Below are 24,335 nucleotides of genomic sequence, written 5' to 3'. Positions count from 1 at the left end.
CAATAACGAAGCTGGTAACGCGCTTGAGGATTTATTGGAGGAATGTGACGATTTGTTGGGGGAACCTTGCGGGGCTTGTCTTGGGGCTTGTGGCGGGGTTTGTGGCGGGGTTTGTGGGGGGGTTTGTGGCGTAGCTCCTGCCAGTGGCTCCAATTCCTTACAATGTGTGGTCTTTTCTCGTTTAAACTGATACAGGTCCAGATAGCCGACTTCAACAAGCTCATTCTGTCCAATGTCTATTTTGTATCTATGGGAACATCGCCCAGCATTTTCAGGAATCTCCTCTGCAATAACTGCATAGATGTACTTGTCATTGAATCTGTAGCCCACATATTCGCCCTCTTCAAAGTTGTTGAGGAAGCTCATGTCCAACGAATCGTGCCATTCCTCAGGAATTTCTGTACCTGGTTCTGGTGGACTGAAAAGAACACTCTCAGTTTCTGCACTGTCATGAATATTATTGTCAGCCAAAGTTTTCTGAACATCTTGGAGAGTATCACACAGAAGGAGCTGCCCGAGTACTTGGAGATGATCTGATTTAAGTCTGTGGCCAAGAAGAAGATTCATTTCTTTTGTTAATGTCATGTTAATAGCATTTAGCACTTTGGGAGCCATGTCTTCATTGTGTTTCAAGTAAACTATGCAGCCATCTTGCTTTCTTCTCACAAAAACATCTGTTTCTCTGACAGTTTTGTCCAGTGGCTCTTTATCCATCCATAGCTTTGTTGCCAAGCTCTCACAACAGACAATCTGAATGCTGCCAAAGGTTCTGTCACACATTGCTGAGGCCTCTGTCTGTGATATTTTCCCTTGAGACTGATCCTTAAGAAGACACACAAGTCCATGTCTAAATTCTTTGGATGAAAGATGCTGATTAAACCATCCACTAAACTCACAATCAGTCAAGAACTTACATGGTTGTAAATGTGATTCCATCACTTCCTCCTGAGTTATCTGAGTCAACATTTTAGGCTGTAAACTTGAAGGCAGCAGTTGCACCAGCCGGTGCTGCTCATGGATGTCACAGTCCAAGTGACACTTGCTGAGTTTCTCCAGCAGCAGGAACTTATTCTCAAGAGCTTCCTCCAACCGTTTGGTCTCAAAGGTTGTGTTGTTGTAGAAGAGGGAGGATGAAGAGTATAACTTTCCATCCACTGCAGGAAGATACAAGATTTCTATGTCAGCGAGGATTGTGTTTCCTTGAGCTTCCAACAAGTTAAACAGCTGCTCAACAGCTCGTTTCACAGTTTTGAACTGGTTTGCGTTTAGCTGGTGCTTATCTCTGGAATCAGCATGGACGGCTGCCAGGACATTGCATAAATGCCTTGCTGTGGGTGCTTCCTTTACACCAATCTTTCTGAAAAACTCACCAAACAAAGCATCGCGGGGAAGAATTTTGTGTAAATATGGTCTAAACTCAAGCTCATCTTTGAGGGACAGACACACGTCAGAGGCCTTCACAAGCTGAGTGTCTTCTTCAACCAACACCACTGGGAGATCAGTCAGTGTCTCTGCAGGAAAGTCTACAGCTTGCAGAAAAGCGTATGCACTTCGAAACACTCTGGCACGTGTTTTGATCTGCTCCTCACTTAAACAAGGAGACTGACAAATGTTTCTCATGTTGGTCGTCACCAAATGTGATGGTGGCTTTTCATGAGCTCCAGCATTTTTCATCATTTGTAAGAGCGGTGGTGAGATTTTAACTGGTAGATCTATAACTGGCATTGAGGTCCAAATCAGATCTTGATGTTTTGGATCTATATTGATCAAAGAGCCTCTGATTTCAACAACATTTCTCTGTGCAGCAAATGCTTGGTGATAGCTGCAGAGTTCTTCCTGAACTTTCATAGGAACAAGGAAGGGAATGTGAGCAATGCTGTGCAAAAACTTTTCCCCAGACTTCTTGTTACCCCTCACTTTGTTCAATGCTTCTCTCAGCAACAACGAGGACTTTTTTTCCAGTTCTTTAAGATGGCGGCTCTGTTTTGCTTCAAATTCTAGTTGGTGTGCAAAATTGATGATATCCTCTTCTGATATTTGGTGCTTCATTCCAAAGTCACGGATGAAGGTTCTTGCATGTTCTGTTTGAAGAGGTCCTTCACTCACTTCTGTCCAAAACCTTTTTGGCACAAATCTGTCTTTAGAAACCATTTTCTTGTAAAGCTCAATTTTGTCGTCGAAGAAATACGATGCGGTCTCCATCTGACCCTGAGAACTGCGGATTAGCTTGACTGTCCTCATTGTGGAGATGATTTCATCCTTGTAGCTAAAAAATTGGGAATAGTTTGAGAGCAACAGCTTCAGCGACTGGAGAATCTCGTTCTCTGTGAGCCTCTGGGCATGAGGCAAGATGAACTTCATGAAATATTCCAAATCGTTCAGGATTGCAATGTTCAGCATCTGTGACAAATCATTGTTTTCTGGGTTGCTTCTGAGAAAAATGTTGTCTTTTGGCATTCGGATCAAATCGGGAAATTTCCCTAAATGTGTGGTGTTGAGGACAAAAACAGCTTGTGGTCCATCGATCCTCACTCGTTCACCCTGCACCGTTTCAAACAAAGGCAAAGATTTGAATTTCCACTGTTGCTCTTTGCCGTTTTTGGATACGGACAGGCCAGCTTGCAGGAACTTCTGCAGTGTTTTCATATCCTTACTTGAAAGGTGAGATAATTCTGAGTGTTTAATGTTGCAGACCTGGTCAAGCACTGAACTGTAGTCATTTACATCCATTAGTTCATCACGTAGAAGATTAGCTAGTTCTTGGTTTGATCTAAAAAAGAAAGTAAAATCGAACTTCAAAAAGCCAAGTTTGAAAAGGATGTTTGTTATTTTGCTGTCAGAAGTAAACTTAATTACACAAGCTATGTTGGTTATCTGTTGCAGGAGATGCTTGTTGTTTAACCTTGTGGACACAACAGGCAGAATGGAACAATCACTAAAGAACTTTAACACGTCCTTCAGTGTTGGAGCTTGTTTACCATTTTGAGATTTTGGTGATTTAACTTCACTACAAAGGAATCTCCAGAGGGATTCCAACCATTTCAACATTGCTTCATTTGGAACATGAAGACCGCTGTCTAAATCAACATCACACTTCTGAAGATGTTGTTGAATTACCGGCTTTAAATACTTTGCTGCACATGGAAGAGTCAAGCTTTTGACCAGGTTGGATGCTTCGAGAATGTTTCTGTGACTCTTGTTGGTTTCATAATCTGCAAACTCGTCTGTGCGGTCTGAGAAAAGGTTTTCATGAACAGATATCAGCCTTGGAGATGATGAGTCAAACACTCTCAGAACTCCGTCTCTTGTGAGAAGCAGAGGGACTCCATCCAGAATATTGTGGTTGGGTTTTGTTTTTTTTAAATCAGGATCTTTTAAGCAGAAGTTCAAGAGCTCTGAACATCTTTTTTTATCTTTGATCAAAGTGTCCGTCAATGGCAAGGGTAAATCCATCCCTGTTTTGGTTGGATCATTTAGAGGCTTTGCTTGTAAGTAAGTTCTCACGGCAGCTGGGGAGACATCTTTTACTTCAATGCCAGCTGATCTGAAGCTCTGCCATATCTTGTCCATGTAAATGGTGGAAGGAACCAGCTTCATTCCAAGATCTTCCAGAATTGGATTAATTTTGTCATCACTAAAATGTGTCAGGTAAGGTACTTCAGTTATCTCTGTTTCTCTGAGATTACACCAGTCAAAGGTATATTCTCTTATATATCGACTTGCAAGTTTTTTTGTGGAGCTTCTTAACACTGGAATGAGGTCAAAGCCTTTCTCTTTTATTGACCTGTACACTTCATGTATCATTCCATGCCACTCTGGGCTAACATTTGTGGATACGACAGGCCAAAACTGAAAATAGGAAGCACCAAAAAATGTTTCAAGACTTGCAAGAGAAACTGTCTTCATTCCAATTCTCTGTTTGATGTACTGAAGCATTTCTGCATAAAGTGGAGCAATGACATCTTGAGTGAGGAACTCATTCCAATTGGATTTCTGACTTGGGCCATCTTCTTTCCAGAGGTTTTTCCTGCCAGAATCCACCTCAAAGTTTCCATTGACATGAACCGGTAGTCCAGTAATCCCAGGCAAGGGAAGGGAACAAAAGGCTCCTCCTTTAAAAGCTGCATCTGCTCCCTTTGTGCTCACCCGTGCAGCGATCGCACCCTGGGGAGGTTTGTTGAACACATTTTCCTTGCTCTTGAATGAGCCAAATTGCTCTGCAATGACCCATGTGCTCTGACTTCTGTTTGAAGTTGAAACTTTAGCTTCATAGAAAACTCTGCGAGGAGTTATAGGCCTCTGACATTCGAAAGCATCTTGAAGACATTTTACAAACTCATCTTTTTCTTCTCGGTTTTCCTGTGGCAAAGTCTTTTCCACTGCAAAGATGGTTTGAAGTTTCCCTGATTGGTTATTAATTTCATGAACTGTTATTTTGCAAATGTTTTTCAGGAATAGTATTAGTCCTTCTGGATCATCTGACAGGGCCGAACACAGCTCTTTCATGTCACGCTCTGTGACTTCTTGACAGGATATCCTGGAGTTGTTTGCGCTGTAGTTTTTCCTTAGAGGTAATCTGAACATGGTGCCCTCTTCAAGCAAGAATTGTTCTGGAAGGAAGGATCTGTAGACGTCATCATACATTTCCTTGAATGTGTCAGCTACGTTATAGCCGATGCCAAGTTTGTGGTTGTTCGATTGGGTTTCAATGTATTTCATGTTTGGATCCGAAATGCACAGAAATTTGTCTCCAGTAAGGATGGAGGGACAGTCTGTCAGATGATACACAGAATTGAATCCAACCCCAAATTTACCTGTTTTTCCAAAGGTTTTTTGTTTTCCTCCCTCTCCCAGCTGTTGAATCCCTTTTAAATCCTCACCTGAAAAGACTTTGTTGTTGAACACACACAGGGCTGGACCCTGCAGATGGTTCCAGCTCTCTCCAAATGTTTTTTCCTTGGCATGTTGTCGTTTGTCCCAAACAAAATGAATTTCTGTTGCTTCTGCGTCATCTGCATTTTGGATCAACTCTTTGAGAATGTCCTTCTTTGATGGATAAGCTGAGATGATGTTTTTAATTCGAACAGCTAGTTCTTCACGCTGTTCAAAGTCAAAGGAAAAAGCAGAGAAGTTGTCATCTGTGAAGTGTTCAAGGGTGTGATGTCGGATTGTTTTGATTCCAAAGTGAAGAGCCATAAAGCGCGGGATGTATTCATGACACAGGGTGACAAAAGGGGAAACTGGAATCCATGGACTGTCATTGAAAAATAACTCACTTGCTGGTTGTAAAACTCCATTTACATTTGGTATCAGACAGTCATCTGTGTTTTTCTCATCTGTCTCAAGTAGCTCTTGTTTTAAAATTAACAGGCAAATTGAAAGATCATCCTTTGACAGTGGCTTACTTCCATACTTGGCATGTATTTTGTGAAGCACAGTCTGAAAGTGACTTGTATTAAACTTTTTTGCAACACCCACACTCTCCCAAAGATTCCTGAAACTTCGGAAGGTAGGTGGAAGTACATGGAGGTATGGTTTTGCTTCAAACGTATCCCTTTCAGCAACCTGGTTGACATTCACAAATGCATCATCAATGAAAATGAATGGAAATGAGTTTGCTTGCTGTGACAACAAGGCAATATTGTCACATTCACTGATCCACTTATCAAGAAAATTGTAGCACGCAAATGCTATCTTTTGAAGCATTGGTGTGTCAGTTAATCCGTTTCGATTACTGGCTTTTTGAAGCTGGTGAAGTACTGTATTTGAATCTGGATTTCTCTGTAGTCCCAACATTTCTAGAACTGGATCAGCATTGTGTATCCTCAGACTGGAGCTGTCCAACACAGGATGCGTCATGCTAACAAGCAGAGAGTATTCATCGCTAAATACCTCCATGGGCTTGTAAAGTTTAGCTTTTCCTTCCATCTTTAGGTCACCAGGGGAAAAGGCAGGAAGAAATGTAGTAATCCTCAGTGTTTCCCAGTGACAAGAGTCTTTGTCATCCATGTGTTTCTTCATGATTTCAAGAAGGCATTTCAAATGTTCATTTGCCTTCTTTCTGTGGACCTTCCAGGTGTCAGTTATTGTTTCTGCTTTCAGTAGAATCTCCCCTAAAGGAAGACTGTCGTTTGTCATTCCAAGTTCCAACAAACGCTGAATTGTCTTTGGTGAGCGAAAGTCATTTTTGGTACCTCCAAGCAAGCGTCCCTCTTTTGGTTCATAAAGACAGGCCACTTTTCCAAATGGACTCACAAGTTTCTTGACACACTGAAGTTGGCCATTTACTGTAGGAATGCATGGTTGGTGAAGGAGCAGTGTGTTTATGTCTTTGTTATTGAGGTCAAGAGCATGTAGCACCAGGGCATCTCTACTGTTTGGGTCTATGGCATCAAGGTTTTCAAAGACCACCTCTTGATAAAATCGTGTCCAAGTCATTGTCTTGCTCTGTAAAACATGTTGTAATCCACACTGTTTGAAGCTGTTTCTCAACCACACCGGAAGAGAAACAACACATTTGGGTTTTTTCACATGTTTTCTGCATATCTGAGCTGCAAGTGCACCGATGTCTTTATCCCCTTCGATGTTCTCATGTAGAAATATGACATTGTTCATTGAGCACCAGTGTTCTCCATCACTGAAAAGCTCCAGATCATTGGCTTGTTCAGCCGCAATTGATGAGTAAAACTCATCAACTAAAGGCTTGAAACTGTCGCTCACTTTCTCCCTTTTAGGCCAAAATGAATGATAGCAGTAGCTCTCCAGTTGCTGTTTTTCAGCCATTTCCTTCAGTGCCAGAAGTGCAGTGATGTATGCTGTTGTTACAGGATCACGAAGAAGAACTTCATTCCATGACCTTTTCTCTCCACTTTGCCACAAGCTTTTGCGGTTGCTCATGACAGCGAATGCCCCATTTACATTTACTGGGAGACCTGTGTGAATTGGAAGGGGTAGGAAGCAAAACGCCTGTCCAACAAAGTCTCCATTTAGAGGGGCCAGTTTCCCAGTGTCTGGATTTCTTTGCAAAGGCACAGCAACTCCTCCAATTGGAAGAGAAAAGACAACTGCATTATTTTCTTGAAGGGCCTTTTCCAAGGAGGGCCCTGTCCCAAAGCAGTTGTACAAGAGCCAGAAATCATCCTCAGGTTCATCAAACTGCTCATGGCTGGTCATTTTGATAATGCTGGTTGTGTGGCTGTCGATAATGTCTTTGCACTTCGATTTGATTTGCTGGAGTGAATTCACAGCTTGGTACTGTTTTAAGGTGCGTGTTTCCTCAATGGCACTCAAACTCTCCACAGTTTTGGAGACGGTCAGGATTGTTTCCATTTCATCATCTTCTGGTGGAGTTGATAAAGTGCATGAAATGCTTTGTAGAGACAATGTGTTTATATTCTTCAGGAAAAGCAGGTAGGATTTTGAATTTTGCCTGAAATAATCTTTCAAAGCAAGGATATCATATTTGTAGAAGACCTTTGCACTTATTTCTGAACTTAGAGCCTCTTCTTCATTTCGGAAAGGCAATTTAATCAAAGTGCCAGTGTACGGTTCAGGAGGACTTTGTCTGCTGAAATTACAGTCAAAAATGTTCTCATACTGTGCAAACTGTCCAGGAAAGCAACCCAAGATTCTCTTTTGAGAGAGATCCAGTTTGATTCCAGGATTTGTTTTGTGTTGGATGTGTTTCCTGAGGTGTGTGACATTCGGATCAAGTATGAGAAGCTTACTGCCGCTAAGGATTGAGGGCACATCTGTCACATGATACACTGTATTAAATCCAAGTCCAAATTTTCCAATCTTTTCCACTTTGGTTTCTTTTGAAGCTGATCCTACTTTGACAACATTTTCCCAGTCCTCAGTTGTGAACTGTTTATTGTTGAAGGCCCAAAGGCATGGCCCCTGACAAAGAGACATGCCGGGATCAATGAGACTTTCTGGGGGATCTTTGTGTTCTCTGAAATCAATCATAAATTTGCAGGTATCAGCACCAGCATCCTCTGCATTCTGAATGAGTTCTTTGAAGATGTCATTTGGCTCATCGTACTCTTTAAGGATGTTCTTGATGCGTGTGGTTATTGGCTCTCTTTGACCACATTGTTCAATTCCTAGTGATTCTGGAGCAAGAATATGGTTGCTGAGAAACTTAACTTTCAACCATTCAGCTGCTGCTATTGGGATTTCCTCATGTATGATGTACATTTCCTCAATGCTAAACTGGAATTCTTTCAGTTTATCCTTGCCCAAATCACAGATTAGGGCTTCAGACCGTGGTTTAAGGGTGAACTGTTCATTCTCTACATTAACCACCACTGGTATATCTTCAGGAACCACCTTCTTTTGTCTCCATAGCCAGCAAAGAATCTCTGTTGACACTTTTACTTCAGCAGGACTTGCAAAAGGCTGTTGTCTTTCTTCAATGTTTTTCTGGATAGAATACAGAATGGCAATGACCTCCGCATCTGAAAGTGATGCTCTCAGACCAAACTCCTGGAGCAGCCTCTTGTATGGTAGGAATTCATCCGGTACTTTGACAATGTAGGAGCTCAGATCTAAGCCACCCGGGTAGCCAAGAACCAGTTTCTGAGGTGAAGCAAACTGGTTATGGGCCCAAAGCCAACTCTCCTTTTTGTCCATCACTGCTTTAAAAGCAGAGCAGTTTTCCTGCATGTGTCTGTAAATACAATGGAGTTTTTGTTTGAAATCTGGATTTGTGTCAGGGTTGGACAATTCCTTTGCTTGGGATTTTAGGACCAGCAAGTTTTCAGTTACTTTCTCAGGTGGAGGCAGTTGCTTGAGACCAAGTTTGCTGCTTGTCCTCTCACTGAGCTTGTCTGTTAGAGGCATTACAAGGCCGACAATGTCCTCATACATAGTGTGTCTGACTTCATCTGGGGAGTACATACACATTCTCTCTGATTCATCTATCAGTTGTCCTTTTACATGACCAGGTTGATCACACTGTAGCCATCTTATCATCTTTAGTTGACAAAGTTGTTCGGCAGAAAAGACTGACAGAAGATCATTGGAATCCATTATACCAAGGAGAACTTGAGCTCTTCTGAAGGCCTCGCTTGGAGAGTTTGCATGTAGTTTTTCAACCAACTTGGCAGCTTGCAATAAATGGTCAGGTTTCACGTCTGCTTCTTTGCTTTTTAAACCAAGCTCCAATAGGCTTTCCAACATCTGTTTGGTTTGGGTGTACACAGGTGGAGGAAAGAAGTCTGCCTCAAAGATGTCTACAAAGGTTTTTACTCTTGGATCAAAAAAGTTTGAAACCTTATTCTGTTCTCCATTTCTATGAATGAATTTCAAGTCTCTGCATCTGTATTTCAATATCTCACTTTGACTGAAAAGAAGGTTGCCATGTTGTAAAATCCAAGTCATTATTTTCTCAGTTTCCCCAGCACTGCAAGACTTTCTTTCAATAATCTCCACAAGGACAACTGCAGCTTCAGCAGGCCTCAAGGCATTTACTTTGAGCAGCTGTAGGAGTCTGTCATCAGCCTTTGAAGTACATTGGATATATGAATCAGGCATTGGCAGATGTGTTGGCACTCTCGGGCTGGTTGTTAGTAGGACTGCTTGTTTTGCTTTAGCATTTACACAGAGGCCTTTCAGAGACTGGAACAGGGGAAGTGACAAAAGTAAATCTCTGTCTGAGTTTGACAGATAATCTAGGCCAGAGAGATAGCCTTTCAGTTCTTCCAGGGCTGCGAAAGGTTCTGATTTTAGACATCTCAGCAGATGTTGATGGTTTACATTTGAAAAGATCGTTAAGACACTTCTTGGAGATGGACTGAGCACATAAGAATCCAGATCTTCATGCCTGAGCCAGTCATTTCCTCTCACCACAGTGCCACCAGCTTTGGTCACCAGTTGAGCTATGTGGTCTGGTAAACTGTTCTTCTTGGTCTTTTGAAAAATGAGAGTTGTCTTCTGTTGTAGCTTAGCTAGTAATACAGGATGACTGTTGGACAGAGGGCTGACTGGTATCAAAGGTATTTCAGTGAAATCATTCAAATCTTTGAAATGATCGTTAAGAAACTTCCAGAACTGATGAATCCATTCTGAAGGGGGGTGTTCACTGTTCCCAATGTTCCATGAAACAAGAGCATTTCCTGTCTGTGTCCAGTCTTGTGGTAAATATCTTCTTGTGTATTTCACTACACAGGCAGCATCAAGAACGATGACTTTGAAGAAATCTGGATTAGGACATAAAAGATTAAATCTATCATTTCAACTGAACAATATACATAGCATGCAGCATTTGTGAAATTATCACTTAAAAAACATACTTTTTGATGCAAGCTTTGTCAAGTAAGTTCTGCAGGTGGAACTCAGGTCATTTGAGATGAAAAGGTGTTTACAGCACGGCAGCAGGGCTCTGAAAAAAAAAATTACCATCTTAAACAAAACAAAAAAAACAAGGCAACTAAACAGTTCATAAACTAACCTTACTTTATTCAACAAAGACATTACATTGAGCCCAATTAAACAATATCTACTGAAGTTAGTGGTGTCAATCATAAACTTCATATATCCTTCATGAGTATCCATCCCTTATCAGGCCTTGCTTGTCTAAGAAGGCTTAATAGATTTCTCGCAAATTAAGAAGAGACTAATCTCTCCAACTCATCAAATCTTGATTTGATGAATTTTACGTCAAGTTTTGTAACTCAGGTTTTACACTGTTCTAATCAAGGGGCTAAGAACATATAATATTTTTGGATCTAATGCTTTGCTGAAATTAATAACTGATCTCTTATATTCACAAAAAACAAACTTCATATAGACCAGTTATTACACAGTAAAATGTATCTTCTAAGAACTATCCTGATGACACTTAGATTTATATGTCATAAACAGCATGTGAATTTGGACTAGTTGAGTCACTCAATCAATGCATCTAACAGCCCAAGGACTCAATAAAAAAAACTTTCAGCTAAACAAAGACAAGACTGAAATGGCCAGGAAAAAAGACAAAATTGTGGTAACAGTCACCTTAAATGTCTTTGTCTAAAACCTCTTAAGTAAGAAAGTACCTGTTGGATACACATAAACCATGCCAGAATCTAAGAATTTCAGAGACAGGCTCTATCCAGAGATAGGACTAAACATGGGAGTGCAGTACTTCAGCCTTATGAAGCTAAAATATGTTGCAGTTTTTCTGGTTGTGTTGGAAAAGTCTCTACTTTGATAATGTTTACATCCAAGACAAAAACGTTTTTAACTCTGTATATGACCACTAAAAAACCTTTTTCTTACTCTTAACTCTTACTCTGGCTGAAAGTAGTGTTCTGACAATTTAGTATTTTAAAATTTCAATTGTGTTTTCATTTTTTATGGTAATTAAACTGTGATTTGAATTTCTATTTAAACTAATTTGTAAATTGTATTATTAAAATGAACCGGCCTTTTATATGGATTTGATACAGCTAAACATAGAAGTTGGTTTTCTTAACAATAGTAAACATTTACAGGAGTCCAAAATTTTGGTGTAAATTTAGTAAAAATGATGGACAAATGAAAAAAGTTACCTGGGAAATTCTTTGCTGTCAATCAAAGCGGTGTCCTCCTCCCAGTTGGTGAAAGATCTGAAGGAGCCATCGCTGAGAGGAAGAAGCTGGAGACCCTGAAGCTCCTTGTAGTTTCCATCACTCAAGACAAACTCCAAAAGGCAGAGCTTGTCCTCTCTGGCGATGTACTGCACCCCATTCCTGAGTAAAACCTCCCTGAGGAAGCCTGGATTGACTTGTTTTGGGGTTGTGTGGGAACTGGTCATGATCGCTGTCATTACATTAGCTGGTACAGTGACAAGATTTTCTCCATAGGAAACCAAGGTCTTTTGAACAGCATTTACTATGTCTGGACTTTCAGGACCATTACTGGGTATTATGGCATCAGACAAAGGAATGAACCACCTTTCATCTTTAGCAAGGGAGAGGACAGCTGCATTCTGTCTGAATAACTGATGGAAAACATCCTGAGCAACTTCAAGCCATTTGTCCTTGTGCTGCATGTGGGAGATGTCAGGCCACAGGCGGTACACAGAAGAAACAGTCAGGCGAGATTCTTGACAAAGTTTGGTGGCATCTTGAATCATCACCACAAATGCTTTAGGAAGTACTTTGTTTACCAGCAATTCATTCCACAAAGCATGTTTATCGTGTTTCTGATCTTCTTCCTGCCACTTGATATGTCTTCTGTTGTCAGTAAGGCCAAAGCAAGCATTCACATGAACTGGGAGGCCGGTCTTGTTGGACTCGTTGTTCGGGAGAGGCAGGAAGCAGCTCAGTCTACCCTCACCGTATCTCTCCTCACTGCTGGGAAAGGCCAAGTCAACTCGGGGTACAAAGCTCAAGTTTTCTGCAAGGACATCAAGATCCTCTATGATTCCCTTTTTCATGGTGCATGTTGTTACAAGCCACTTTGTTTCTTTGTAGACGTCTGATTTGAGTGTTATCTGTTTGAATCTTGTCAAACCCTCAAGGTCTGAGTCATCTTCTGATTCCAGTGGGACTTCTGGGGAGGAGGCTTTTACTTCAAGTCTGGTCTTCATAGTACCATCATGGCTTATGTGCACCAAGGACACAGAGCGCACGCTTTTTAAGAATAGGAGGCTCAGCTCTGCATCTGCAATAAAGCTCTCAAAAAGCTCAACCACTTTTCCTGAATTGTACAGATTATCTGAGATCTCTGATGTTTCATTGCGGAGGGGGAACCTGAAAAGTGTCCCAGGAAAATGTTGATCCTCCATAATCATTTTTGACCATTTTTCTCCTAAAACTGACACAATGTCTCGAAAGGGCTGAAACTGATCATGCATCGTCATCAGAGCCTCTTTGTGTTCGTCATCGTCCAAGGACCACAGAAAGCCTCCGTTTCTTTCACCAAATATCTTTTCTTGTGGGTCCATCACCCCAAGATGTCCTGAGCTGAATATGATCGGCACGTCTGAGGAAAAAAGGAAAACATTTGGTTACTCAGTAGTTATGAAAGACGTAACCTGTAAGTTTATTAATCTAATTTACCCTTATATGCTGGATCTAATGCACTAATTCTTTCTAAGTGCTATGACAAAATATTTTTTAACAATTCCAATGATTTTTTTTTCCACCTTTTTACCAGGTTTGTTAACCAACCTCACAAAGAAAATCCTTCGCTTTTCCACGGTGGTTCATAAAAAACTTTGCTGTGTATTAGCTTATACCATGGTCACTTACAAAATTAAAAAAAAAAAAAAACATTCAATTGGATTTTAGTACTTTAATATTTACATTTTTAATTGTGTGACCAGAACTTATTTTTGTCCTTTTTTTTTTCTTTTTCAGGTTTGCAGGTTAATTTCTTACGACTGTATCTAAGTATCTTTGCTTTGAGTAAAAGGTGCATTCACACCCAACGCAATTTGCGCAGCAGGAGCGGCCAGCTCCAAAGTTAATTAATGATCCAGGTGTGCTCTGAGGCTAATTGAAGTCCCGCTGTGCAATGCGAGCAACTGGTGTGGCGCAAATCCAAACATGGAGACATGGTTACCGATGTTTTTGTAGAACTCTCCACAATAAATAAACCTTATTCCTCAACATCATATGTGTCTTCCATTACTTCTAAGTCAGATATCCACAGACGTAGCTGGTAGCTCCTCCCACATGCGGCCGCAGCGTCAGGAACACATTTTTTGACAAGCGGCGAGCAGCGAATTCACCACACAGGCAAAAGAGGGGTGGGGCACGCAAATCGCGTTTGGTATGAATGCACCATAATACTGCAGAGGAAAAAGTCTTTAGAGTTTTGCTTATCTTACTGTTGATGTGTTTTGTACACACAATTTACACTTCTAGGTTAACATTTGATAAATGTAAAAATTTCAGACAAAAAAAAGGACTAATTTTCTCTCTGGCCTGATTTTTTTCGAAAGCTGTATATTGTAATAAAATAGACCCAGTAAAAGATTGTGATTAATAAGGAGCAATAAGAAAGATTCTTCATGAATCTGTTAAAAACCGATTCAAACTCATCATTATGTTCATCGTTGCAGAAAAAAAAAAAAAAAGATTTGTTAAGGCCTGTGCCTAAATTTAGAAATGCAGAGCTGATGACATTTCTCCATACAGGTGTGCTTTTGAGTGTGTGTGTAACTGTGAGCGTTGTGTGCATTTCACATAAGTCAGTCCCTCCAGCATGTATCTGTATGTATCTCTGTATACATCTATTTATACATACATATGTATATATGATTTACTCTTGACCATCCTAGATGAACAAACTACGTAAGGTTTACCTGTGATGTGGTAAACAGAGTTGAAGCCGATCCCAAACCTCCCGATTTTGTTTGGGTCATTGACCTTTGCGCTCCTTCCTGCCATTTGAATTCTCTCCCAGTCCTCGTCTGTGAAGGGTGCATTGTTGTAGGCATAGAGAGCAGGACCTTTGCAAGAGAGGAAAACCATGTGTCCACGAAACTGTAATGAGTACCTCATGCAAACAAACAATACAAGTCAAAGAAACAAAAAGATATAAAGTCAAGGGGGTAAAACTGCAGGTGAAATAAAGAAGGTAGATGAAAAACAGAGCTAAGCCACAGATTATCAAAGCCTTAAGGTAAAGATTTGATAAAAGCAATATGCTAATTTTAATATTAAGCTCAACATTCACAAACAGTAGTTTTTTTATAACAAATTTTACTAATGAAACATGTACAGAAGTGAGGAAACTCCAAAACAAATCCCATGGAAACAAAACAGGTTTTCCTTATTTGCCGGCCCCAAATACCAATTTTGTTTGTTCAAAAATGTATTTCTTTTTCAAAAATGTTTAACTATTGCCTGCTTAATTTAAGAATTATATTTTTCTTACCTTGATATTTTCCAAGTTTATTTGTCCACAGACTCTCTGTCCCGTATTTTCTCTCATCATGAATGAAAACCACCTCTGTGGCTTGACCGTCATCTGCGTTTTGAATCAGTTCCTGTTGAGAAATAAAATGCAAAACAATTAACATGGGCTAACACAAAAATCTAGCCTACTCAAATTTTCTTCTGAAAAAACTTTTAAGGTCAAATACAATTCAGAAACAGTCTGAATCATTAAAAAACAGATCCAAACTTCTTACTGATGACTAACTAATTACAGTACCAGTAATAAAAAAACATGTTTGAAGGAGAACACAAAGTCACTTGTTTATTACCATCATTTCAAATGGGTGTAGGCAAGGCAATGTACAGACACTTCAAAGTGGTTTACATAACACATTGAAATAGATAATCAAAAGAAATAGTAAATATGTGATTATCATACTAGTCAAGTGCAGCTGAGAACAGGTGGGTATTTAACCTGGATTTACATACACTGAGTGTTTCAGTTGATCTAAGGTCTTCTGGAAGTCTGTTCCAGATCTGTGGAGCATAGAAGCTGAATGCAGCTTCTCCATGTTTAGTTCTGACTCTAGGAACTGATAAAAGACCGGATCCACATGACCAGAGTGGTCTGGTATGTGCATACTGGGTCAGGAGGTCAGTCTTGTACTTTGTAGATTAACCATTCAAAGCTTTATAAACCAGTAACAGAGCTTTAAAGTCTATCCTCTGACAGACAGGTAACCAGTGTAAAGACCTCAGAACTGGACTGATGTGGTCTACTTTCTTGGTCCTTGTGAGAACCCGAGCAGCAGAGTTCTGAATAAGCTGCAGTTTCCTGATGGATTTTTTTGGTAGTCCTGTAAAAACACTGTTACAGTAATCAAGTCGACTAAAGATGAAAGCATGCACTAGTTTCTCCAGGTCCTGCTTAGACATCAAATCTTTAATCCTTGAGATATTTTTGAGATGATAGTAGCTGATTTAGTGACTGCCTTAATTTGTTTATCAAAATTTAGGTCTGTGTCTATCACTACACCCAGGTTTCTGGCCTAGTTGTTCGCAACAGCTATGTTACTGATCATATGTGTTTCTTTCTTTTAAAAATTCATATATATATTAGAGCTGTCAGGCGATTACATTTTTTAATCGCGATTAATCGCATTGTCCAGAGTTAACTTGCGATTAATCGCAAATTTACATGTGGCCTTTTTTTAAGGAAAAAAATGTGTGGTTCGTTGAATTTAGCAGTTCTACATTAATTATGAAAACAAGAATGACAAAATTAATAGTTTTCATCAGAAATACTTTATTTTGTAACATTATATTGAGATAAACGTTCTTAACAATAAAAGGCTGTAACATAAAATGCCTAACAAAAGCCCAAGTGCAAGTGAAGGGCATTTAAAATTCAAAACTTCATTCAACTTTCAGTAAAATAAAATAAAAACCATCAAAAATAAAATTTCCATAACATTTTCATGTTCATTTTTTGTCAGGACCAAATCTTTTCCTCCTCTGTTGAATTGCAGTAATAAATGAAATATAGATTTATCATTTCCAATTAACTTTTGTTTTTTAAAACATTAAAGACTGAGAAAAGCGGGATACACTGTGGATAGTTAGACAGTCTGTTACTGCCGCCGTGTTCTCTGGCTGCAGCTCAGCGGAGTACATGTGATGAATATGCCGGCAGACAGACCGCTATGCTGGGGTTGGATCACGCTTAAACCTCCAGAACATTTAAAACGTCCCCCGGTGCACTTGCTGTTCGGAACGTCGGGGGTCCGCAGCTCTCGGGACGCGGCGCCGGACACGAGCCGGTACCACCAGACGTGGTACTGGACGCGAACCGGAGCCGGGTTAGAGTGCAGGAGCTCTCCAGGTCCTAGGGCCAGCCCGGCTTTAGCTCGCAGCTCGGAGGTTGGAGACCTGCCCGTGATCGAGTGAGAGCAGCCGGTGAGTTGGAGGGCGTGACGTCCCGCCCGCGAGCGCGGTATGGAAAGGCACGTATGAGAAAGCCCGCGATTAATGCGTCAAAAAAATTGTCGGCGTCAAGCACACGTCAGATTAATGCGTTTTTAACGCGACAAATCTGACAGCCCTAATATATATATATATACAAACACTTACTGGCCACTGTTGTAGAATAGAGTGAAATGATGTATTTTTTGTACAATAGGGCAAAAAAAATTGTGGTATTATGGTGGAAAATATGTATTTGGTTAATAGCAAAAGCCTAATAGCAGGCTCTGGACTTGTTGAATCTATGCCACCAAGGATTAAGACCGTTCTGAAAGGCAAAATGGGCTGCACGGTGGCGCAGTGGTTAGCGCTCTTGCCTCACAGCGAGAAGGCCCCGGTTCGACTCCCGGCTGGGACCTTTCTGTGTGGAGTTTGCATGTTCTCCCCGTGCATGCGTGGGTTTTCACCGGGGACTCCAGCTTCCTCCCACCGTCCAAAAACATGCTTCATAGGTTCATTGGTGACTCTAAATTGCCCCTAGGTGTGGATGTGAGAGTGGATGGGTGTGTGATTGAGGCCCTGCGACAGACTGGCGACCTGTCCAGGGTGTACCCCGCCTTCGCTCTTCAGTAGCCGGGATAGGCTCCGGCGCCCCGTGACCCCGAAAGGGACAAAGCGGTCAGGAAAATGGATGGATGAAAGGCAAAATCAAATTAACTATTAATGGCTTTATTTTTTTTTGTCTCCAATAGCCAGTTTTACTCAATACTTTATTTGCAATACTGTATGAATGTAACCTACATGTTTTTATTACGTATATATAATTTTTTGCATTCTGAAATGGTGAAAGCTCTAATCTAATTGTACTTTGTGACCAGGGACAATGAAGGCATTTTGAATCGAAAAAGTTAAAAATATAAATATATGACATAATAAAAATATATAGTAAAAGATTAACATAGTTGTAAAGCTGTTGCGCTGTGTCAAAAGCCTGGCCATAAAGATTAGTTTCCATTCATCTGTTTTATAAACTGCTTTCAGGGTCGTGGGGTCACTTCTTGGCGAAGGCAGAGAAGAGTCTGTCGCTGGGTTTCAATCACACGCCCATACACACTCACATTCACACCTGGGGCAATTTAGTGTAACCAAATAACCTATGAAGTATGTGTTTGGACTGTGGGAGGAAGCGTGAAAGCCCACGTGAAAACCCACGCATGCACGGGGAGAACATGCACTCCACAAAGGTCACCCATTGGTGATCCTGTTTCAGGTCCCCCAACTGGAACTTGAACCAGAGGCCTTCTCGCTGTGAAGCAAAAGGGCTAACCACTGTGCCACCGTGCAGTGCAAAAAGATTCATTTTTACAAGATCTTTTTAAAATTTTTTGTTATTCACGCGTATTAATGTATGACCAGCACAAATAAATGATAGAAATTCACGTATGCTGCACGTTATACCTGCACACTATGTGCCCAAACATAGTTTAAGTGCATCCAGGGATAGATTTTTTTTAATTGGCTGCACGTTTTTATAATTCAACTTAAAATTAAAGCCCCATTAGCTTTCATGCTCCTAGGTGCTTGAATTGTGTTCTCCACATTTGATGTATCCCCTGTAAGAGTGGAGAGGGACAGAAACATCTGCACTCAGGAACCATTTGATGGTTTAGCCCTAACCGTAACCAAAATCCTAACCATAACCCCCTCTTGTGGTCTGTCCAGCCAAGGAAAAAGATTAGCACTGGTCGTACGTATTTCGAAAGTTACATAAGAATAGACACTTTCTTTTTATTTTTGAGTAGGCGACCTGTCCAGGAGGTGACTCACTCTCTCCACTGGGATAGACTCCAGAACTAAAAACAGACCCACAAGAAATGAGTCAAAATTCTTGAAATTTAAAAAAAAAAAAGTTTTGTAAACAACCACAACAATCTGCCACTGGGGTGAGAAAAATTATCTTACCAAGAATTCTTATTTTAAGAGAAAAAATTCTTGGCAATAAGACATGTTTGATGCAGAAGAGCACAATGTTACAGGTTCTCATAAGAGCTGGATGTAAAATGGGACAATTTTTCATTGGCTACCATGATAAAAAGTCAGATTTTATTATCAAAGCTACAAAATATTTACTGTCTGGTGTCAATGATCTATTCTATAAGTGTTTTTTTTTTTTATTTTCTGTTCCTATTAAATATGTGTATGTTTGGGGAGTGTCACAACAAAGCTGTTTTGCTCATGTTTTTTTTTTTTTTTTTCAAATGAAGGAGGAAAGACCAAACAGGGCTTCAAGCTTCTGGAATTTGATAAGTTTCATAGAGGTAACTCCAGTCAATGTGCCCACCCCACAATAGGCTTCATAATGTAAAATCCAATGGGCATAAATAACGCTTCACTGAATGACAAACACAACACAATGTACCTGTTTGGAATCCAAGATTATCTTAATCTTGAAGATTATCGTGGTAAAAACAAAAAAGAATAAATTCAATCTCTGGGCAGGTTTAATAAAGAAACATTACACAGCAAAGATTTTTATTCATTTTTGCCAAAGTTGTCTTGTCAGATTACGAGCAACCTGAATGATATTCAATGAAAAGTGGGAAAAAATAAAGAAATCAGATCTTGTAGATACACTGATATATAAGTTCATAAGTTCATATTTTTTCATAGTTTTTTTTACCACTAATATATCGTCTAATAAGGCACAGATGTATATATGTATATAAATGTTGAAAACATATACATTTTGGAGATCCGTGGCCCGCCTGTAGGAGGCGGCAGATAACCGTATTTTAACAGCTGATCCCTGCAATGTTATTTTATCATCTTTTTTAACCATCTCAATAAGAAACGACAGTTTATGTCAATAAGCTGTGATTTACCATTTACCATCACATGATGTGAAATGAACACAGCAGACATCCATGTGTCAGAATATAACTCTTAAGTTTTTATTTTCTCTTCATTTCGTAGTACAATGAATGTAAAACTAAGACTGTTTTGTATTATTAACCGCAGTTGATGGGCTCTGCTGGAGTCTATCACAGCTGTTATGGTAAAAGAGTGAGAGCAAACCTGTAGCAGATCTCCAAAGTGATGTGTCAGAAACAAAATCCATTAAGAAATAAATGCAATTCTTAAATGATAGAATCCATTAATTACCACTTCTCTTAAATTATTAAAACACCATCAAGAAACTCTGCAGAATTCCTCAGTAAAATGTCCTTGGTGCTCAAGACAACTCTTGTAACCCCATAAAACGGACAATTTGTCTCCTTTGTTATTTTTAATGAGTAAATATAAAAAATACATAAATAAATATTTTCTAAAATACTAACCTTTAAAATCTGCCCACCATCTGGATACCTGCGCAGAATGTTTTTCAGGTAGTCAAGGAAAGGGGGCGCTGTGGGCCCAAAGGAAGTCCTGAACAAATAAAATACAAACAAAAAATATTCATTAAAAATGGTGATTTAAAAAGAACAATTTTAACTGAGAAAAGACACCTACATTTGAACATTTAGTGTTAATATTTGTAACCTGAAGATACATTTTATAGCATTTCCTGTCCTTTGTACTTTGTAAGTTAGAGTTTATTGGATAGAACCCTTCTGTGTCGTGTCTGCAAAGCTTCTGGTTATTTCAATCAATAATTACAATCTGTTATGGCCTAAAAGAATGCTGTTTCTCAGGTGTGGATTTGTATGATCAAGACACAAAACTACCCGTAAATATCCTAAAATATTTAATAACCTTCAGAGTTTTTCTGCTAATTTAATAAAAATATTTAAAACACATAAAAATTACTAATGATAGTCTTTACACAAGCAAAAATACAACAAAAGACAACAAACTATTTGAAAATCTAACAAAGATCGGAAGTTAATTAAAATAAGTGTGTGTTACATGTATGTTTGCAGTTTAAAAATATATATATATTCAAAGGTGGTGTATCATATGCTTTTGTGTTTGAAAATAAAAACATCCTAAAAAAATGGTGTATCCACAGTCCGTGGATTTAAATTAAATTTGAATGTTGCTTTACTGAGAAAAGACATTGAGGCAACTCACCGTGCTTTACTCTTCCTCTGACTCATTGTGGCACAGCTGAAATGGGAACAAAATTTGTTTAGGATGTAAATGTAAATGTGTTCAGTTCTCTTTTATAGATGGAAACTCAATCCATACAATACTTCCTTAAATAAAACAAATTAAAAAAATAGCACAAAATACAATTCCTGGGTTACAACTAGTTAATGATGCCAAATATGCAAAATATCAATCATCTAAACTACAAAAATGCAATTGAAGCATTTGAGTTTTTTTTAACAGGAAATGCATGAAAGCAGAGTTTGCTTCGCTCATCACTAAACAGGGTCATCTTGACAGAACTGTAGATTTTCTTCTGGCTTTACTGGAAACCTCTCATTCTCAACACATCAGATGTTACACATAATCAAAACACCTGCATCAATAATAGATGCTTTGAAATGAGAACACTTAACTTATCTTTTAGAATAAAATCACTTTAAAAGTGAAAAAAGTCAACAAGGAAAGCACAAGAAATTGTAAGTTTCATTAATGCAAATGGCTTACCTTTGCTTAGATAAGGTAACTTATTTTATTCTGCCTTAGCTGAGTCATGTTGATGCTGTTTGTCTCCACCCAAGCAAGTAATCTCACACCGCTCTGCCTTTTATACAGGCTACCCAGAGATTTTTTTTTTAATACAGTTCCAGAGAAACGGAACTGGTAAGCAGGCATCATCACTGACTCGTGTTTTATATCCTCTGCAGTGAAGTTAGCCTCAAGTTGGATATTGAAGCAACATGAAACATGACAGCAAAAACAGAAAACTGGGACTTTTGTTCTAATTAAAATATTACTGTCATACTACAAGATGAACATGAAAATATGAGCATGTTGTTTATAAAATTATGTTTAAAGGAAATTTGCATTTTCCTGTAATGTATGGTAGCCGTAATTTCAGGAAATTTAATTTCAACTTCTGGAATTTCCCTTGGTTTTCCAAAAGGATTATTTTATGGAATGTTGTTTTCATTTCTACATTTCAATGTTTGCGTTTTTTTTTTTTTTTTTAATCTTTAAACAATTTACCGGTAATCTTTAAGGTGTCATGCCTTTCTCTCTGTCTCTTTCCAAAGTAAAGGAAATCTCTATGCTGGACTTTCTCTTCATTGTCAGAAAAGTGACATATCATAGTAACAGAACCCTAATGCTAATATACCAACTTAAATGTTTAACGTTAGCTTGTTTTCATTGGTCAATGAATAAAGCGATACATTTTATCTTTCATTACCATTAACTAATGTTTGATACGGGTATTTAGACATTGAGCTATTTAAACAGGATTACAGATTTCTTGAGGTGAAATTTAAGTTATGTATTTCAAAAATTAATACCTATTTCCCATCCCTTTTTCACACCCTATGGAAACCATATTTTATTGGATTTACCAATAGGTCCAAATTATAACACTAAAAACTGGTTATATTGTAAGTGTTAAATAACATTTTTAAGTATCACACTATCCACAGGCAAAATTCAAACCACACATTGGATCACAGGGTAGACTGCAACAAAAAAATGTGAACTTGCTATAAATCAGACCAGATATTTTAACTGTTCTGCTTTTCTTATAAAATGCTGCAATATATGGAAAAATAAATATCCTTAAATGAAAAGTGAAAGTATGAGTTTAGACATTCACTTTTGCCCCTGTCACTACCAAAATGGCGTTAAGTTTAGCATAAACCTACAAATAAGCAGTAAGCATGGGTAAAGTCTCACATGTCCAAGGAATGAGTGAACCAAAGGACAAGTGGACAGTATCATTGTTGATTTTTTTCTGAATTTTTTCTTGTCAAAATTATATTTTCAATAGGATCTGCCGAGTTTGTTGCATAAAGCACAGTTTTAAATAAAAGAAAACAACTCTAATTTATTATGTGTTGTCATATCTTGATCTATTTTTTATGAGAAATACTTTTTATTGAGTATTTTGTATCGGGTAAAAAATACCCAGCAAAAGTGATGGTGTAACTTTTTATAGCGAAAGTGTTCTAGGATTAAGCTTCAACTCTCCATTTTATCCATAGATAACAACAATCACATAATAACAGATAATCTTCCAATTTATCCATTTCAAAACACCACTGGTGAGTCACTGGTTGTGCTAGGAAGACCAAGGCTTTGAGAAGATGATCTGCTTTCCTCTGTTAGTAATGTATCGTAAAAAAATAGAATCATCCGCATTTGTGCGTAACTTTGGATTTGTGCGTGTGTATTCTTGATTTGTAATTCATACAATACATTTTGTGCATAAATACAAAAGTTCCAAAACGAAAAAAATAAAAATACAATTTACACATGCTCAAATTAAAATTAAAAGAATTTGAAACTAATTACACTCGCAAATCTTAAAAAAATTAGGAACAAATCGCTTGTTACACACACAAAAACACATTTTTAAAAAAAAATCTGATGTCAGACTCTTTTCGCGTCTCCAAGAGTCATAAATAAGTGATGTGTTTAAATACTGCGAAAATGCTGGGCCACCAGAGTTTTCTTTTCAGGCGATTTGAACTTATCATATCTGGTAAACATTTACATGGTACCAGTTTCTTAACTACACAGTCATTGTAGTGTATATTTTACAGTTAATGGTTAAACTATGTATGGGCAATCAACCTTGTCTGTGATTGGCTGGCTTTTGTGACACATTTATAATGCATACCTGTTCTGCTTCGAGAGCAAACAAGAAAATTTATCTTGTGAGAATTGTTTTGAATCAACATATTTTTAAGTTTCAGGGGTCAAAATGTTTTGTTTGGATGCATTTTTGAGCTTCAAGTTCATTTTTCTGTTTTTAAGTGCAAAGTAATTTTTTAAGCACAGAAAATGTTTTACATTTTTACGCTCAAAACAGTGAGTGTTGCGCTTAGAATAATGGCACAATTATCACTCCATACTTCTGTGAGTGGTTGCACATATTTTTACGTTTCAGAAGTTAAAATGTTTTATTTTGATGCATTTTTCTATTTTTAAGTGCAAATGAATTTTTTAAGCACAGTAAATGTTTTACATTTTTACGCTCAAAACAGTGAGTGTTGCGCTTGGAATAATGGCACAATTATCACTCCATACTTCTGTGTTTGGTTGCACATATTTTTAAGTTTCAGGAGTTAAAATGTTTTGTTTTGATGCATTTTTCTGTTTTTAAGTGCAAAGTAATTTTTTAAGTACAGAAAATGTTTTACATTTTTACGCTCAAAACAGTGAGTGTTGCGCTTGGAATAATGGCACAATTATCACTCCATACTTCTATGTGTGGTTGCACGTATTTTTACGTTTCAGGAGTTAAAATGTTTTATTTTGATACATTTTTCTGGTTTTAAGTGCAAAGTAATTTTTTAAGCACAGAAAATGTTTTACATTTTTATGCTCAAAACAGTGAGTGTTGCGCTTGGAATAATGGCACAATTATCATTCCAT

At 38.6% G+C, this 24,335-nt stretch overlaps 1 protein-coding gene across 1 annotated transcript in view; it reads right to left on the bottom strand.

Annotated features, from left to right (window-relative positions):
• The window catches only part of si:dkeyp-118h9.7 (sacsin), a 23,657-nt gene extending 2,133 nt beyond the window's left edge, over window positions 1-21,524 (bottom strand). The window contains exons 1-8 of the mRNA XM_036209623.1: window positions 21,417-21,524; window positions 20,892-20,927; window positions 20,159-20,246; window positions 14,857-14,968; window positions 14,282-14,428; window positions 11,538-12,954; window positions 10,296-10,384; window positions 122-10,202 (exon numbers count right to left, since the gene is read on the bottom strand). Of these exons, the coding sequence (XP_036065516.1) occupies window positions 122-10,202; window positions 10,296-10,384; window positions 11,538-12,954; window positions 14,282-14,428; window positions 14,857-14,968; window positions 20,159-20,246; window positions 20,892-20,917 (11,960 nt within the window). The 5' untranslated portion in view covers window positions 20,918-20,927; window positions 21,417-21,524. The remainder of the gene's footprint in view (window positions 1-121; window positions 10,203-10,295; window positions 10,385-11,537; window positions 12,955-14,281; window positions 14,429-14,856; window positions 14,969-20,158; window positions 20,247-20,891; window positions 20,928-21,416) is intronic.
• Between the last annotated feature and the right edge of the window lie 2,811 nt (window positions 21,525-24,335).

The sequence above is a fragment of the Oryzias melastigma genome, linkage group LG21 (genome assembly GCF_002922805.2).
Source record: "Oryzias melastigma strain HK-1 linkage group LG21, ASM292280v2, whole genome shotgun sequence".
Classification (NCBI taxonomy): Eukaryota; Metazoa; Chordata; class Actinopteri; order Beloniformes; family Adrianichthyidae; genus Oryzias; species Oryzias melastigma.
Note: the sequence above shows the minus strand (reverse complement) of the source record. Positions and strands in the feature narration are given on the sequence as shown.